The sequence below is a fragment of the Periophthalmus magnuspinnatus genome, chromosome 19 (genome assembly GCF_009829125.3).
Source record: "Periophthalmus magnuspinnatus isolate fPerMag1 chromosome 19, fPerMag1.2.pri, whole genome shotgun sequence".
Classification (NCBI taxonomy): domain Eukaryota; kingdom Metazoa; phylum Chordata; class Actinopteri; order Gobiiformes; family Gobiidae; genus Periophthalmus; species Periophthalmus magnuspinnatus.
The window spans coordinates 18,002,679-18,019,591 of NC_047144.1; the positions used below are offsets into that span (position 1 = coordinate 18,002,679).

At 41.8% G+C, this 16,913-nt stretch overlaps 1 protein-coding gene across 29 annotated transcripts in view; it reads right to left on the reverse strand.

The window, feature by feature from the left end:
- Positions 1 to 16,913, reverse strand: part of LOC117387839 (calcium/calmodulin-dependent protein kinase type II subunit gamma) — a 75,980-nt gene that overhangs the window by 46,107 nt on the left and 12,960 nt on the right. For all 29 annotated transcript variants that reach the window (XM_055229344.1, XM_033985425.2, XM_033985435.2 and 26 more), the window contains exon 3: positions 4,123 to 4,182. In XM_055229344.1, the coding sequence (XP_055085319.1) occupies positions 4,123 to 4,182 (60 nt within the window). The remainder of the gene's footprint in view (positions 1 to 4,122; positions 4,183 to 16,913) is intronic.

The following is a 16,913-nucleotide window of genomic DNA, read 5'->3' on the forward strand; positions in this document are numbered from 1 at the left end:
TTCAGATAGAATACCAACAGATACCAGAGCAGAGACTGAAAACAGCATTTATTTATGTAAAACAAAAAAACAAGATAAAACTTATCTACTGTGGAATTGTTAATTATCTCTAAAGTAACAACAAAGCTAGACCTGTCTCTATCACACATTTTGAAGTTCAGTATATCGCTTAAGTAAATATAGACATCGGTAATACTGAAACCCATTTACGTCACTGGCACAAAACCCCAAGAGCAGATTTAAACCACAAAAACTATCTACAATATGGTTAAAACACTTTAGTTGTCAGTTTGAGTATGTAATGAGTCAGACAAGTTATTTATTCAAACTTGACTTAAATCTGCTCTACTGGGACATTTTTGGTTTTGTTTTGGCTGTATGATCAAAGAAACACGATTGATATTGACCCAAAATATATACATTTCCAGCTTCATCAACTGAATGAGAAGTGGAAACAGTGATTATCATAACAGGCCTGAATAGAACAAATTCGTATAATTAAAAGTTCAAGTATTCTGAGACTTTCTGGGCGACTACGACCTGTAAATAGTGTTATTACATAATTTTAAATGTCCAACCAGAAAATCGACAGAGCCGATATTTGGGAGCCCATATCTGGTCCGACAGATCCCAGCATTTACACCTCTACAAACATGGGAGTGTTGTGTTGGTTTATCAGTTCATTTTTCAGTCTCTCACATGTAAATGTTGTTTATAATGTGCACTCTTTTCCCCGGCTCCGCCCCTCCTCACAAACTCCACCACAACTGCGTCGGATTAGGCCTCAGCTAAATGAAAACATCAACTTTAATTTTATCATTGAGTTTCTGAGTTTAGATGCTTCATAAACAAGTGCTTCCCACAACAGAATCCTACTTTTAAAACACATCACAAACTGAAACGCACCGTCACGTCAGAAAAATCAGTTTTGATCCAAGATGGTGCGGCCCGCTGTCAAACACAACATAGCGTCCAAACTCAGCATGACGTCCAAACGCCTCAAACAGAATGACATGAATGAGTGAGTTACACGGATGTAACCAGCCCCAACACTCCCAAGAATATCCGAGTGACATTTCTTTCTTAGACTGTGGTGTTTAAGGCTTTTCCTGGAATGTTCCGCAGTATGACATTAAACCATGGAGACAAGTGAGGGCAACTTGTAGGCCAGATTTGTGGAGAGACGGCCCTGCTCACAAGAATGAATCCACGTTTGAGCAAATTGCAATTGAATAAATGCAAGATAAGCAAGTTTAACAGCATACTGTGGAACATTACAGGCCAAGTAATAACATCTCCATGGAGACGAGCTGGTGGTGGACCTGCCTTCCAGCTTGAAAATGTGAAACTATTACTTGATTTGCTCTACATACAGGTTTATCTCAGAGTAAAAAAAACGGTCCATGTTTGATTCTAGTTTTAGTATCGATTAGTACAGTGTTTCTTAATCAGTGGTGCGTGTACAGCTGGTTCACAGGCTCCTTCAGGTCGTACTTTGACATAGGACCACAAGATAACTGCCAACAGAAAAGTTACACAATGGTGCTTTAAAACCAACAGGGTCCAGTGTAGCTTTGACTCACTTCTTCTGATGATGCCATTTTCACTGTGTTTCTATTGTCCTGTAACCTCCCACGAATGCACCAGCTTGTCACCTTTGAGATGGACCAGTTTAATGCCATACTGTGGAACATTCTAGCCAGAGTAATAGCGTCCTCATGGAGACAACAGGTGGTACATCTTACACCAGAAAAGTTACATAGTGAACCTCAACTTGTTCCCGTGTCCTTTGAAAAGGGCATTAACAAAAGAGCCGAGTTAGCGCGTTTCTATGTATCACAATACATTGATCACAACTTTGATCCATCTCAGCTGGACTCTGCTCCTCGGGTTTCTCTGAGTCCAGAGACTGAAGAGACACGTGGGTCACGCAGACACAGCCCACTGCAGATGGACCGTACAGGCCTGTCTGCGTTTGTGTCTCTGATAACTTCATATTCACTATAGTCTTTATATTTTCTCTCAAAGTGAAAACACTCCCTCCCACCTTATGATGTCATGTGGTGTGTTTTGAAACCCCATACACCTTCACTAGAATCATTTCAGCTCTGGAATTACTCATCTCTACTGAACTAAAAGCAAAAGGAGCTGTTAACTTAAAAACTACCACTTCATGACATCACAAGGTGGAACATAAGTATAAAGAAAAGTTTTACATTTCAAAAATCTTCACATGATCGATATCGTCACATGATCGATATTGGCGGAAGACCATTATTGTTCTTCACTGGTCGAGTTTCGAGTTTTATAAAAAGTTTAAGTGGAAAAACCCCACGGCATCATGGTCCATCTGCTGAGCTACGGTGGCCTCTTTAGGACAAAGTCTGACACAGAGACAAAATGTGTCAGGAAAGAAGAAAGAGGGATGAGAGAGGAGAGAGGGAGGACATGGAGAGGGATGAGAGAGATAAGAGAGCGCGATAGAGGGAGAGAGAGAGCAGGAGGAGAGACAAGAGAAAGGGGTGAAAGAGAAGGATAGAGAGTTAGAGAGACAGAGGGAGCGAGGGAGATAGAGAAAGACAAGAGAGGAAGGGTAAGAGAGGGAGGACAGGATAGAGAGAGGGTAGAGATAGACAGGAGAGAGGGTTAAAGAGGGATAGATAGGGAGGAGAGAGAGAGAGACAAGAGAGAGGGATAAGAGAGAAAGACCAAGAGATAGAGAGAGACAGAGAGGGAGGGAAGGAGAGATAAAGAGAAAGACAAGAGATGGGGCTAGAGAAAGAGAATTAGATGACAGAGGATGGATTGAGACAGAAGCAAGAGCACGGTAGAAAGAGGGTGGATGGAGAGATGCAAAAGAGAGGGCAATAGAGAGATACAGAGATGGTAGAGTGCGTGGGAGGGAGAGAGAGTCATAGACGACAAAGTCAGAAAGTAGGCAAGGGGCAAACTGACGCCTAAGGGACTGACAAGAAACTAGGACACAAGGAAGGAAGGAGGGAACGAGGAGAGACAAAGAGAGGGAGAGGAGGAGAGAGGGAGGGAGGGGGAGAGAGGGAGAGAGAGCTGACGTGAGAGAGAGGGAGGGAGAAAGAGAGAAGGAAAGCAGACTAGAGGGACTAGAGGGAAAGAGGTGACACTAAAAGAGAAAATTGGTAGAAAGGAGAGGGTTAGAGGAAGGGGAAGAGAGAGGAAAAGAGTGGGGGAGTATGAAAGATGTGAGGAGAGGAAAGGAGAGATGGAAGAGAGAACAGAGAAAATGAAAAGGAGGAGGAGAGACGCAAAGGAGGACAGGAAGAGAGGGAGGAAGGAGACAGAGGAAAGGAGGAGAGAGACAGAGACAGGAGAGAAAGGGGGAAACAGAGGAGATAGGAGAGGAAGAGAGGATATAGAGGAGCTAAAAGAGAGAGAGGAGGAAGGAGAGGAAGAAGAAAATGGAGAGAAAGAGGAGAGGAGAAAGAAGAGAGAGATGGAGACAGATAGATAGAATGTATGGGGGGGAAAGGTGTCATTGATTGAGTCATTTTGCTTCTCGCCCTTTCACACCTCTCCTCTGGATCTCTCCATCCCAGAATGCCACAGGCTGCAGGCGGAGCTCAGAGCTGAGCAGTGCGGCAAAAGGAACAAGGCAAACACAGAAAACACCTGCACCACCACCACACGTCATACCACCACACGGCCACACAAGGCGCCGCACCACCGCACGACGAACCGCACCACCACACGTCATACCACCACACGGACACAAAAAGGCGACATTTGACATTAAAAGGCGGAAGTTTTCTTTAAGAGGGTCTGCCACCTGCTTGTCTCCATGGAGATATGATTGATTTCCCCGGAAAGTTCCAAAGTAAGACATTAAACTCATCTATCTCCATGGAGACAAGCATGTGACACCGGGCCGAGTTGAGACCTGCGGAGAGGCGAGTCTACGCACAAAAATACTGCATGTACTTTTAAGCAATCAAAACAGCTGTAATGAATAAACGCAAGATAAACAGGTTTAATGCCATACCTTGGAACATTCCAGGCAAAGCAATAACATCTCCATGGAGATGACCCCTTACTAGAAAAGATGCAGTGCACCTTTACTCAAATATAATCAAATTTGTCAAAACTCACCGATATTGGGATGTTTCAGGAGACGGCAGATTCGTGCTTCTCGCTCCAGTTTCTGATGGTCTGTGAAAAGAATGAGCAGAAGTTTAGTTTTACACGAAATTAAACCGACCGTCCGTCTGTCCCGTGTCTGAGGCGGCGTCTGGCGTCCTGTCTGCGCCAGCGAGCACAAACGAATGAGATCAGCGTTTCATCGAGTGTAAATGTTTAATCCGCGTTGTCATAGCGTCACTGTCAGGACTCGTCAGCTGCAGCTGCAAGTAACACCTCTAGATCTGTCATTTTCATTTGGGTTGCCAGATGTCGCACTATTTTATCTACACTTATAAAAAAGTGCAGCTCAAATTCACAAGAGGCCTGAAAATGTTGATTGAGACACTGAAGGCGACCAGATGTTTCAGGTCCCTTCTCCCATAACATGAAATTACACAAAACTGACTCTTGTGAGGTTTAAGTCTAAAGCTGTTCCCTCATCAAAAACACACCTGGAGTTGTTTTATGTTTCATTCACACATGTTTGAGTGACACTTTATTATTCGTCTGTCTACATCTCCAAAGCTCAAACTGCTCTGTTCCACCTTGTGATGTCATGAAGTGGTAGTTTTCAAGTTAACAGCTCCTTTTACCTTTAGTTCAGTAGAGATTAGCAATTCCAGGGCTGAAATGATCCAAATGATTCTAGTGAAGGTGTGTGGAGTTTAAAAACACAGTGGAGCACTTCCTGTATTTACCACATGATGACATCACAAGGTGGAACAGAGTGTTTTCAGTTTGAGAGAAGAACTCGGCCTAAATATGCAGGATTGTGTTAAACATGTTTGAATGAAATAAAACACAACTCCAGGTCTGTTTGTGATGAGAAAACAACATTAGAAAATAGATCAGAGAATAGAGTCATATGGCCCCTTTAAAGGTGCACCATGGAACTTTTCTGTACATCTCCAAAGAGATATTTGACATCATGACATCATTAAACTTAAATGGAAAGCTCAATGGCAGTAGAGCCCCCAGGTCAAGTTATAGGTGAGATTTGTGGAGAAGCGAGCACACTCACAGTAAGAATACACCTTCACTGTATTTTCTTAAAAAACAGAAACACGTGATACATAGAGGATAGAGTTATGTAATGCCATACTGTGGAACATTCCAGGCAAAGCGATAACAATTCAGTTGTGACAAACAGGTGGCAGAGAAGAGAGTTTTTATAGTTTACAGTAAAAACACACGACACAGAGGGCGGCCATTTTGTGTGTATATGTTAAACAGGACGTATAGCTTCAATGAAGGTATTGACCCTTTAGTTTTATAATAATGTCTTTGTTTAGTTTTAGTTTGTTTAGTTCTATTATGTAAGTGAATTGGAGCCAGAGCCGATGGAGCCTATGCTCACTTCCTATTTAGAACGTCGCGGCTGGCAGGTTAGCTACGTCCATTTATATAAACAGTCTATGGTGTAATTCTACAAATAAAATTGTCAGTTATGATTTTCTATTAATTATTTATTCCCATAGTTACATCAGCCCCTTCAACTGATATATTCTATGGTCAAAGGTCACATTTTTATAACGCGCTTTACATCAAGAACCACTCCCCCATTCACACACACATTCATTCAAAAGTGTAACACAGACACTGGGGTTGAAGTAGATTAAGTGTCTTGCCTAAGGACACAATGACAGCATTCATCTGAGGGAGCTGGAGCTGCACCTTTGGATCGGTGGACAAACGCTCTACCAACTGAGCCACTGTCGCCCCATTATTATTCCTGTTGCGATATCCTGAGCAGAGCTGACCTCGCTCCGCCACATCACGACAGAATCCCATTACTCTGGCCCTCTATCGGAGTTTCCATCTTGTTAGTTGACTCAGATCTCGGTGCTGAGGTCAGGGGTCGCCACGGGAACCATGAGTCAGATCTGTGTCGTGCGGTGCCCATGGCGATAGGACACACGAGCATCTTTCTCCCCAGAGCGGTGACTTTGCAGAGCTGCTGGGTTTACGTCAGAGTCTTTAACTGTTCTTAGAAACAGCTCTGGATTTGACAGGGAAATGAAAAGGACAAAGGAGAGAACGGTTCAGACCAGCATCCAAATGTGGAGACGGGGATTTGGATATTGGCTTGTCACAAGAACAAGCGTTAAGCACAAGATACGACAGAAATACTGCGATACACGATAATTTTGAAAACATTTTACTAACTAACTGCAAGATAATCCCAGTAAACCATTTTTAAACAGTCTCATTAAAAGCCCTGAGTTGCAATAACTAATGTTCTGTTATTGGTCAATACTAAACCAGAGAAGTGACTTATTCAGACTTTGACAGCTCAAATTTAAAGAGCCAACCTCGAGCCACGTTATGAAAGGTCATGTCCCATCTCTTAGCAACGCTGTCAGTCAAACCTGTTGCTAACGCTAGCAAGACCAACGTGAGGAAAACAAGAAAGCTGATTGAACTCTTGCTATTCTGTTTGTAGCTCAAGATAAGAACATTAATCAAATAAAAAATACCAGGATGTAAAGCAGGTTAATATGAACATTTTAAGTCTGACAGCAGCAGATACAAAGAGAGAGTTTTTCAATAGAAAGTGAACTGGAGCCAGAGTTGATGGAGCTGGAGCTCACTTCCTGTTTGGAACGCGGCAGCTAGCGTGTTAGCTATGTCCATTGACGTATATACAGTTTATGGAGCTCACTTAATGTTAATATAGAGCCTTTTAACAATGGAGCATACCCCACATCCCCTAACATGTTTGCATTGCTGTTTTAAACCAGTTTAAATGTAGTTAGCGTTTATAAATCGCTAAAAGGGGGGGCGTGTGTGTGTCTATGAGCGTGGACATGTGTGTGCGTAGATGTGTACGTGTGTGTGTTTTGTTTGGTGTGGTTTACCAGTGCTGGACACACAATAAGGAGCAGAGCTGGACCATGGTCTAATTACACCTCTGACGCGGAATGGACAGAAGAGCAGAGGGAGAGAGCGAGTAAAGAGTGAGGGAAAGACAGAGGGAGAGAGAGAGGGAGAAGGGTGGTAAGGAGGGAGAGAGAGAGACAGAGAGAGGGAGTGAGAGAGGGGGAATAGAGAGCGTAAGAGGGAGGAAGAGAAGAAAAGAAAAGAAGAGGGAGAGAGAGAGATGGGATGGGGTGGGGTGGGTGGGAGGGAGAGAGATGGGGTGGGTGGGAGTGAGAGGGACAGGGTAGACGAGATAGAGAAACGGATTAATGGGGAGGGAGAGGAGAAAGGAGGGAAGGTAAAAGAGTGAGAGACGGGGGAGTGTAGAGAGAGACTAGACAGAGAGGGAGGGATGTAGAAGGAGATAGAGGAGAAGAAATAAGATAATTGGAGAGAAGAGAGGGACGAAATGAAAGAAGAGAGGGAGAGAGAGAGAGGAAGAGAGGGATTAGATAGAGAGACGTCGGGTTTGGTCTCAGATCTCTTGCGGTCGTGTCGTACGTCGGCGCCATGTCACTATCTCATTCACTCTTGTGATTGGTTGAAATGGAGAGGGCTGCGGGCTGATTACAGATACTTCCTGCTGTGCTCTAATTGGCCATCTGCTTAGCCAGGGGGCGGGACTAAAAGCCACCTGTGTTGAAGAGAAAACCCTCAACATGTTAGCATTAGCATGGTACACAGAGGTGCAACCTGGTCTTGCCTCCACTGGTTATGATGGGTGTGATTGACAGACGGATTAACCAATCAGAGAAACGCAGCAATATGAACTCAAACTTTCTCAACGCAAAAGTAAAGTGACAAACGGCCACAGAAAAGGAAAACATTTATGTTTTTGGAGTCGAGGTTGAATTTAAATTACTTCATTTTGCTACTAAAACGGTAAAATAGTCACATTTTTATACACCAATTTTCCACCTTTATGACTCAAAGCGCTCACACATTTCACTCACACATTCATACACCAGTGTACACAGACACTAGGGGCGAGGGGGGTTACATGTCTTGCCCATGGACACAACCACAGCATTCATCTGAGGGAGCTGGAATCGCACCGTAACTTGTGGGTCAGTGGATCTGACCACTCTAACGTTGTTTATAGTAAGAGCGGGATTTGAACTACCAACCTTCGGCTTAGTGGATTTGAGATTATCAACTAAGCCACTGTGGCCTGTAAAATGGCCCCAACTATAATATTTAAGCTCTTATAATTACACTGTGACACTCTACGATCTGGTCCAGACTACCTTTCGTTCAAATAAAGGAGAAGGGACCGGCCCACCAGACTAGCACCCTTTCATAACTATTAGGCTAGCATCTTTTTGCAACAATCAGGCTAGCATCTTTTTCGTAAGAATTAGGTTAGCATCTTCTCGTAACAATCAGGATAGCATCTTTTTGCAGCAATCAGGCATGTTTTTCGGAACAATCAGGGCAGCATCTTTTTCTCAACAATCAGGCTAGCATCTTTTTCTCAACAATCAGGCTAGCATCTTTTAGCAACAATCAGGGCAGCATCTTTTAGCAACAATCAGGCTAGCATCTTTTAGCAACAATCAGGCTAGCATCTTTTAGCAACAATCAGGCTAGCATCTTTTAGCAACAATCAGGCTAGCATCTTTTAGCAACAATCAGGCTAGCATCTTTTCCTCAACAATCAGGCTAGAATCTTTTTCATATGATGCATGTCTAATACTCCAATTTTCTATAGTGTGTAAATTTTGTAAAGAGCTGAGTGGCTAGCACCCTCACCTCACAGCAAGAAGGTTCCAGGTTTGATTCCTGGGCAGAATGTGATCTGTCTGAGTGGAGTGGTCAACCTCTGTTTGTGAGATTATTCTAGATTATTTGGTGACCCCATCGACCCAAACCAGCTCGAGACCCTGGGTTCTGCATTGCTTCTGACTGGATGCCCTCACAGTTTTAAGGATGGGTCAAATGAAGGCTAAAAACAGCTAAATAAAATGTTTGTTGCTAGCATCGTGTTCTCCAGTGTACTTGGATGCTAACAGCTGCAAAGGCAATTACTGAAGTCCTATCACTACAAACTCACCTTGAAGCGTCCACTTAAACTATTCAACTTTAGATTTTTCTAACAAGCATCTTTTAAATGATGTTTGTCCTTTTTCTGACCAGACAAGGAGTTAGGACAGACTGCAAAGCTCGTACACATGGACCTGATATTTTTTTTTTTTTTGAGCAAAATTTAGTGCCAATATATTGTATAAGCATCTTGTGAGGTCAAAATAAGTCCAATTATAAAACATTTTCTTGTCCGAGAATCAGGATGAGCATGGTTAGCATGATAGTTCTTGTTTGTTTTACCATGTTGGCAAAACTTTGGCCTCAGGGTAGGGATGTGGCACCAAATTCTGGACCCTGGTTACAAGTCATCATGGTGTGCTGCATGTTATCTAATGTAAGGAGCCCCCCTGAATTGTGAAAAGTACTTATAAACTCATCGTGGTGAATAATTAGAATGTTCTGAATGCATAAGGTAAGTGAGGAATTGAATATTTCCTTGTAAATATTGGTCCAGCCAACACCCAGCTTGGACCATAGCCTGTGTATATATAACTGGACATGGCTAAGACGCTAGCTGCCGCATTCCAAACAGGAAGTGATCGTGGGATAGATTGTGCATGGTTAGCATGTGTGCATGGTTAACATTTGTGTCTATAAATCAAGATATGAACATTAATAACAGACAAACGTAACACATTTGGATCAGTTTTGTCTCATTTTTGTTTTAAGGAAATAAATGCCGTTTTCAGTCTCTGTTCTATTATCTGGTATTGGTTGATATCGGCAGTTTCTTAAAGCTATAATATCAAAATCGATGTCGGAACTGAAAGAGCTGTACCGGTGAGTCCCTATTTAACTCTGGCACTTTGGATTCAGATTGGGTGAACATATTAGACCTTTGTGACTGCAAGGAGCTTATTCTAGTCGTAGAAAGTCAAAAGTGAACACAGCCGAACAGAGAAGTCCTTCATTTTTTTGTCTATGCCTGAAGTCGATAATGAGGAGACACACAGCTTCTTAAACGACTGCAGATAGGGGTCAGATAAACACTTCAGACGAGGGTTACAGAGCGATTACACAACAGAGCTGGGGACGCACTTTTCATTAAGACCCCGTGAAGCCGTAAGTCGTAAATGGGTAATTATCATCTTGATTTATGACAGAGCTGTTCTGTTATTGAGGCGTTTCAGCCCTGTGTAAAAGTTGTTCTTTACGTGACACTAAACGTATATAATAATAAAAATAATCGCCTTTATAATGTGTAGAAAAAAAATATGACTTATCCAGCAGGGGGGGACAAAGAGGTCTGATGTCCCAGGCCCCAGGGTCTTAGAGGCCCAGAATTGGACCCTCTTATTACTTTGTCTCAGAGGGGGGCCCATGTGAGACGTATTACTCCAGGCCCCCAAATTTCTGTGGACGGCCCTGCTAATCCATATTCTCCTTAAATTGTAGTTGCTTTCACTGATAACAAAGTGCACTCCTATAGCATTTTAAAGATGGAACTTATTCATAATATACATTTTTAATAATTATTCATATACATAACATGTTTAAACTGTCAACTTTAATCATTACTGTGATATAATCATTAATCGCAATGATTTTGGCCATTATAATCAAACAAAATTTCAATACCATCCCACATTAAACTGACTCCTATTTGGTAGTACATGTGAAACTGCATTAAAAGCTCAAAGTACTACCATTTAAGACCAAAATGACGACTCTGACAGCAGCAGTTATAGAGAGAAGGGCCACATTTTTTCAATAGAAAGTGAATTGGAGCCCGAGTTGATGGAGCCGGAAGCGCGCCCATGATCACTTTCTATTTGGGGTGCAGCGACTAGCAGGTTAACCATGTCCACTTATATACAGTCTATGATAAACACGTGCACCTTATTGTCTCAAAAGGTATATTAAAATATTGCAATAATATCGTTAACGCACTAGAAAACAGTTATTGAATATGGCGTCTTTTTCTCACATCGTGCTGCACTACTAGAAATGCCAATCAACTCCAGAGACTTTGAACTTTGTAATTACTTGGCCTATCCACATGAAACTAAGACTGGCACAGAGGTATTATGCATAAACCAGGTCACACATCTGCATTCTCATAGTTACACAGAAAATTATAACGTTGGACTGTGACCTGCCTCTAGAATATGCTGATGTCACTAACCCAACCCATTTTATGGCTGACATCAAAACAATATGTAAATCAGGGAATATGTCTTAACAAAGCGAACAGCCTTTAATGACTTGGTTACATAACTTGAAAGATCACTGACTGGTGTGTCTGCATAGTTTTAATACTCACTAATTACTTAATAAACCTAAAGTAGGGTTCATAAAATGTGCATGCTGTTAGTGTTTAGCTGCTAGTTGTTAGCCATTAGCTGTTAGCAACTGCGCCTCTGTCAACTCCCATTAGAGAATATGAACCTAAACCAGGGCTCATAAAATGTATAAGCTGTTAGCATTTTAGCTGCTAGCTGTTAGCCGTTAGCAACTGCAGCTCTGTCCACTCCCGTTAGAGAACACGGCTTTAGACTCACTTTAACTGTTTACATTATTCATACAGCAGAGGAAGAAGGAGAGAATCTGGAGAAGTGATGCGTTACTCAAACCAAAGAACTGGAAACGCCAGGTTTGAGGTCGAGTGAAGAACACTATGAACGAAGCAAACTGAAAAACACATCTACAGACGTTATAAATATGTAAACGTGGACAAGTTATGCTGACTTGATGCACGTCACGCTGTTTAAACATCAAATGGTAAAAATTAGGTCTACTATTATTACCAATGTCAAAAGAACCACGTAAGATATTTCAACGTTATTTAGTCACTGATCAATTTGTAGTTTGTTTGGATGCAAGAATAATCCAAAACATGATAAAAAGGTCTCTTAATAATGCCATTGGCCATCGCAAAATATGGAATCACAAGCCTCTCTGCTTAAAATCTTTGTTTTGGCGCAAAAAACAGGACTACATAGACCATGATCCTTTGCTCTGTTTCAGTCCAATCCATATCATGACATAACTGGTATCAAGTCCTTTTAAATCTTTATTATTTGGATTATGACAAACAAGTACAGTATTTTCGGTATAAGGAGTATAAGTCGCACCAATGAAAAAATATAATAATCAAGAAAAAAAAAAAAACATACATAAGTCGCACTGGACTATAAGCTGTATTTTCTGGAGAAACTTATTTTACAAAATCCGAAACCAAGAACTGACAATTTATCTTTAAAGTCAAGTTATAATAACAATAAAATAGAGAACAACAGTCTGAATAGCAGTACAGCGCGTCAACATATCCATCCATCCTTCCATCTTCTTCCACTTATCCGGTGCCGGGTCGCGGGGGCAGCAGTCCCAGCAGAGACTCCCAGACTTCCCTCACCCCAGACAAGTCCTTCTTTTCTTTCTAGTTTTGTCTTAATTTTGCATCATTTTGGTCGTGGTTTAGTGGATTTAGAATTCAAATACATTTTCTATCTATTATCTTTTTTTATGCCAAACATTATCAAATTAATTTCTTTCTCAAATCAGACAGCCCTTATGAGCATCAAAACAGTCAAATTAGTTTATCAAAATAATACTAACAGTAATCTATCATATTGTGTATCCCTAACTATAAACACTGGCCAAAACCAACACTGCCCTACTGCTCTCCTCTTCACACTTCCCATAATTCCTTGCGTCTTTGTGTCCTTCCTCGTTCACTTCCTGGTTTCCCCCCTCCCCCTGCTCCTGCTCAGATTACTGCAGTGTTTACTCGAGCTTTAGAGACTTACCCACCGGGCGTCTGCTCGCATTCGTACCACTGTGCTAATCCTGGCTCCCTGCTCCAACTGTCTGAGGTGTTACTACTATAGACTGTATATATAAATGGATATAGCTAACCTGTTAGCCGCCGCGTTCAAAATAGGAAGTGATCATGGGCGCACTTCCGGCTCCAACGAATCTGGCTCCAGTTCACTTTCTGTGTAAAAACTGTGGCCCCTCTCTCTGTAACTGCTACTGTCAGACTCATCATTTTGGTCTTAAAATGTTCATATTAACCCGCTGTACAAGATCCTGGGGTTTTTATTTCACTATTGTGCCTGTTAATCAAGATATGAACATTAATAACAGACAAATCAGGCGCTGTCTTTCCCTGAAGTCGCTCCCGCTAGCGTTTGCAACAGGTTTTATTGGCTCAGTTGGTAGAGCGTTTGTCCACTGATCTCAAGGTTGGTGGTTCAAATCTCACCCTCGACATAACAGGAAAAAAAGATCACCGAGTTTGAGTGGTGCTCTGAGTGGCAAAGTGCTATATAAAAATTTGACCATTTAGTAATGTCTGTGTCCCTCAGCCGTCTAGGTCTGATCCATAGTTTAAAAAAAAAAAAAAATCTAATCTGTAACTGGTCAAAAAGTTATGGGAGTGAAAACATAATGACAAAAACTGCATATTTTTATACATTTATTTTTCAAATTGTATCTACTGAATCCGTCTGAAACCCTGTGCTGTACATTATAATCTACATAACCATGCGTCTTTATCCCTCTTGTGGTATTAAACTCTGGATTATTTCATAAAACGCTATTATTTTAATGTGTGTCTGTCTGTGGCCCCTCGGCTGCAGGGATATAAAAACAATAGCCGCATTACACCGCACGCACAAAAGCTAGCATCTGTTAGCATCTATATTAGCATTAGCCTGTGCTCCCTCTCACACAAACGCCACACGGACGGCAGCCCTAGACTAGTCTTCGCGATCCTGGGGTCTTAGTGCTTGACGAGATACATTTAGCATAAGTGGATTAGCCTCAATACAAACCCAATCCCCCTGTGCAGAAACAAGGGAGGACGGCAGTGGTAGGCAAGAGCTACGGGAAGCACAAGGGGACAAAAATAGATAACACAGAGGCTAGGCTGGGGGCGAGAATTAGTAAAAGTGTGTTGTGTAAGTATGGAGCGCTATGCAATGGAAAAAATCAAGAAAAACAGAAGGAAATTAGGACTGTTGCCAGAGAAACAAGAATTTATATAAAAATATTACGCTACAAAAGTTAAATAACTACTAATAGAACAAAACAGCAAGCTGAACCCCATGAGTCCAGCGAACTAAGGACCACAGACTTGGTCCACTAAAAAGTGGACTAAGTGAGTGTGACGTCACCTACAGCGTTTGGCTCCAAATGAATCTCATTCCCGCCTGCACCACAAAAGAGCAGGCGCTTAGCAACGCTGTCGATCAAACCTTTTGCTAAAGCTAGTGGGACCGACCTCAGGGAAAGAAGCCGCCTGATGTTCATATCTCGATTTACAGACATAATAGTGAAATAAAACCAACAGGATCATGTAGAGCGGGTTAATACAAACATTTTAAGACCAAAATGATGAGTCTGACAGCAGCAGTTACAGAGAGAGGGGACACAGAAATCACACTGAATGTTTATAATGACGTTTTACATTTGTACGGCTGTTTGGCTTGAGGACTCTCTGTAAAACACTAGAAATTATTCATTCACAATCTGGACGAGACTGAGAAGGGAGGGTGCCAATCTGTGCCATCAACCGCTCTGCAGCTCCCGCCAATCAAACAGTTTCTACGAGAGCAGCGAGATTAGTCCTCAAAGAATCGAAATTGAAATTTGAATGGCTGGAATTAGCACATCTCAAAGGCTAAGGAGGTAAAAGGAGCAGTTAACTTGAAAACCTCCGCTTCATGACATCACAAGGTGGAACAGAGCATTTTGAGCTTTGGAGATGTAGACAGACTAATAAAGTGTTACTCAAACATGTGTGAATGAAACAAAACACAACTCCAGGTCTGTTTTTGAGGAGATAACAGCATTAGAACATGACTTAAAGCTACAAGAGTCAGTTTGTGTAATACACGACTTTTACCCTAAACTTAACCTGTTTTGACCCTCATCTGACCTTTGACCCTCATTGTTGATATAATAACAAAAGCTTTACGTCATGAAAGTGGATTTCTGTCCCCATAAGGACGGCAGGTCCCAATGACTCGTGTGAGGGCAGATGTTAGACCCCACAATGTGATAATACCTGTCCACTCACTTACATTTATGCACAAAGTAGGAGAAGTGTCTTGCTCATGGACACAACAACAGATTTAAAAGGTTTGAACTGGGATTGGACCAACAATCATCTGCGTGGTAGGTCAGTCTAAAGTAAACGTCACATTATCTGATATTATTTCTATATAAAACTGCCTAACCCCACAGAGAAGTCCTCCACAGACATGTTCTGAGAGGGATTTATGTTTCAAACTTTTATCGACTTTTAACTTTTAACGCTCCAAATGTGCAACATGAACTCAAGCTCCAGGTTCAAATTTAAAATCTCATCTCAATATTTGTCAGAAAAAAAAAATCAAAAATCTTTTAAAACTGTTCAGTTCTGTCCAGGTTAGAGACACAGACCGAACTACAGAGGCGAAGAGCAAAGAGGGAGAGAGAAAGAGGAAGAGAAAGAGAGAGAACAAAGGAGAGAGAACAGGGAGAGGGGGAGAGAGAAAGAGAAAAGGAAGGAGAGAGGAGAGAGAAGGGAGGAGAGAGAGAGAAGGGAGGAGAGACGGAGAGCAATCTGTCAGATGAAAAGCAAAGAGGGAAAGAGGAAGAGAGAACAGAGAAAAGAGAGAGATGGAGAGCAAGAGAAAGAGGAAAACACAGAGTGATCTGTCAGAGACGAAGAGTAAAGAGGGAGCGAGAAAGAAAAAGAAGAGAGACAATGATATGTGATGTGTTTGTGTGGCATTGTATGTATGTATGGCGTTTTTCTCTGATTTGACTGTGAAGACAAATTTCCCCTCGGGGACAATAAAGTAACTAACTAACTAACTAACTAAAGAGAGAAAGATGAGACAGAGGGGTAGGGGAGAGAGAGAGAGAGAGAGAGAGAGAGAGAGAGCGAGAGAGAGAGAGAAAGATATGAAGGAAAATGCCTTTTCTGCATTTGACTCCAGTGTCTCTGGGTTAAACCTGTCAAGAGCAGTGGACCCATGTCCAGATCTTGAGCTCGTCCTGATCAGGACCTGAGCTGGAGCCAGACGCAGGGAGAACACGCAAAATCTACATGACTCTATTCTCTGATCTCTGTTCTAACGTTTCATCACAAACAGACCTGGAGTTGTGTTTTGTTTCATTCACACATGTTTAACACACAAACCCTGCATATTTAGGCCGAGTTCTTCTCTCAAACTGAAAATGCTCTGTTCCACCTTGTGATGTCATCATGGGGTAAATACAGGAAGTGCTCCACTGTGTTTTTAAACTCCACACACCTTCACTAGAATCATCTGGATTATTTTCAGCCCTGGATTTGCCCATCTCTACTGAACTAAAGGTAAAAGGAGCTGTTAACTTGAAAACTACCACTTCATGACATCACAAGGTGGAACAGAGCATTTTGAGCTTTGGAGATGTAGACAGACTAATAATAAAGTGTTACTCAAACATGTGTGAATAAAACAAAACACAACTCCAGGTATAATTTGAGGAGGTAACAGCCTTCTAACATGGTTCAAAGCTACAAGAGTCAGTTTTGAGTAATATAGCGCCTTTATAAACTACTGATAAACAAATATCAAGTTATCGCCCACAACCACATGACTAGTATGGGATATCTTCCATAAAAATCATTACGGGACCATCCCTGAAACATGACACACAACAAAACAAGCCCACTGTCCATTCATTAAAACTACCCAACGCCTTCTACTACAAATATGACTCTTACATATATATTAGACACCATAGACTGTATATATAAATGGGTATAGCTAACCTGC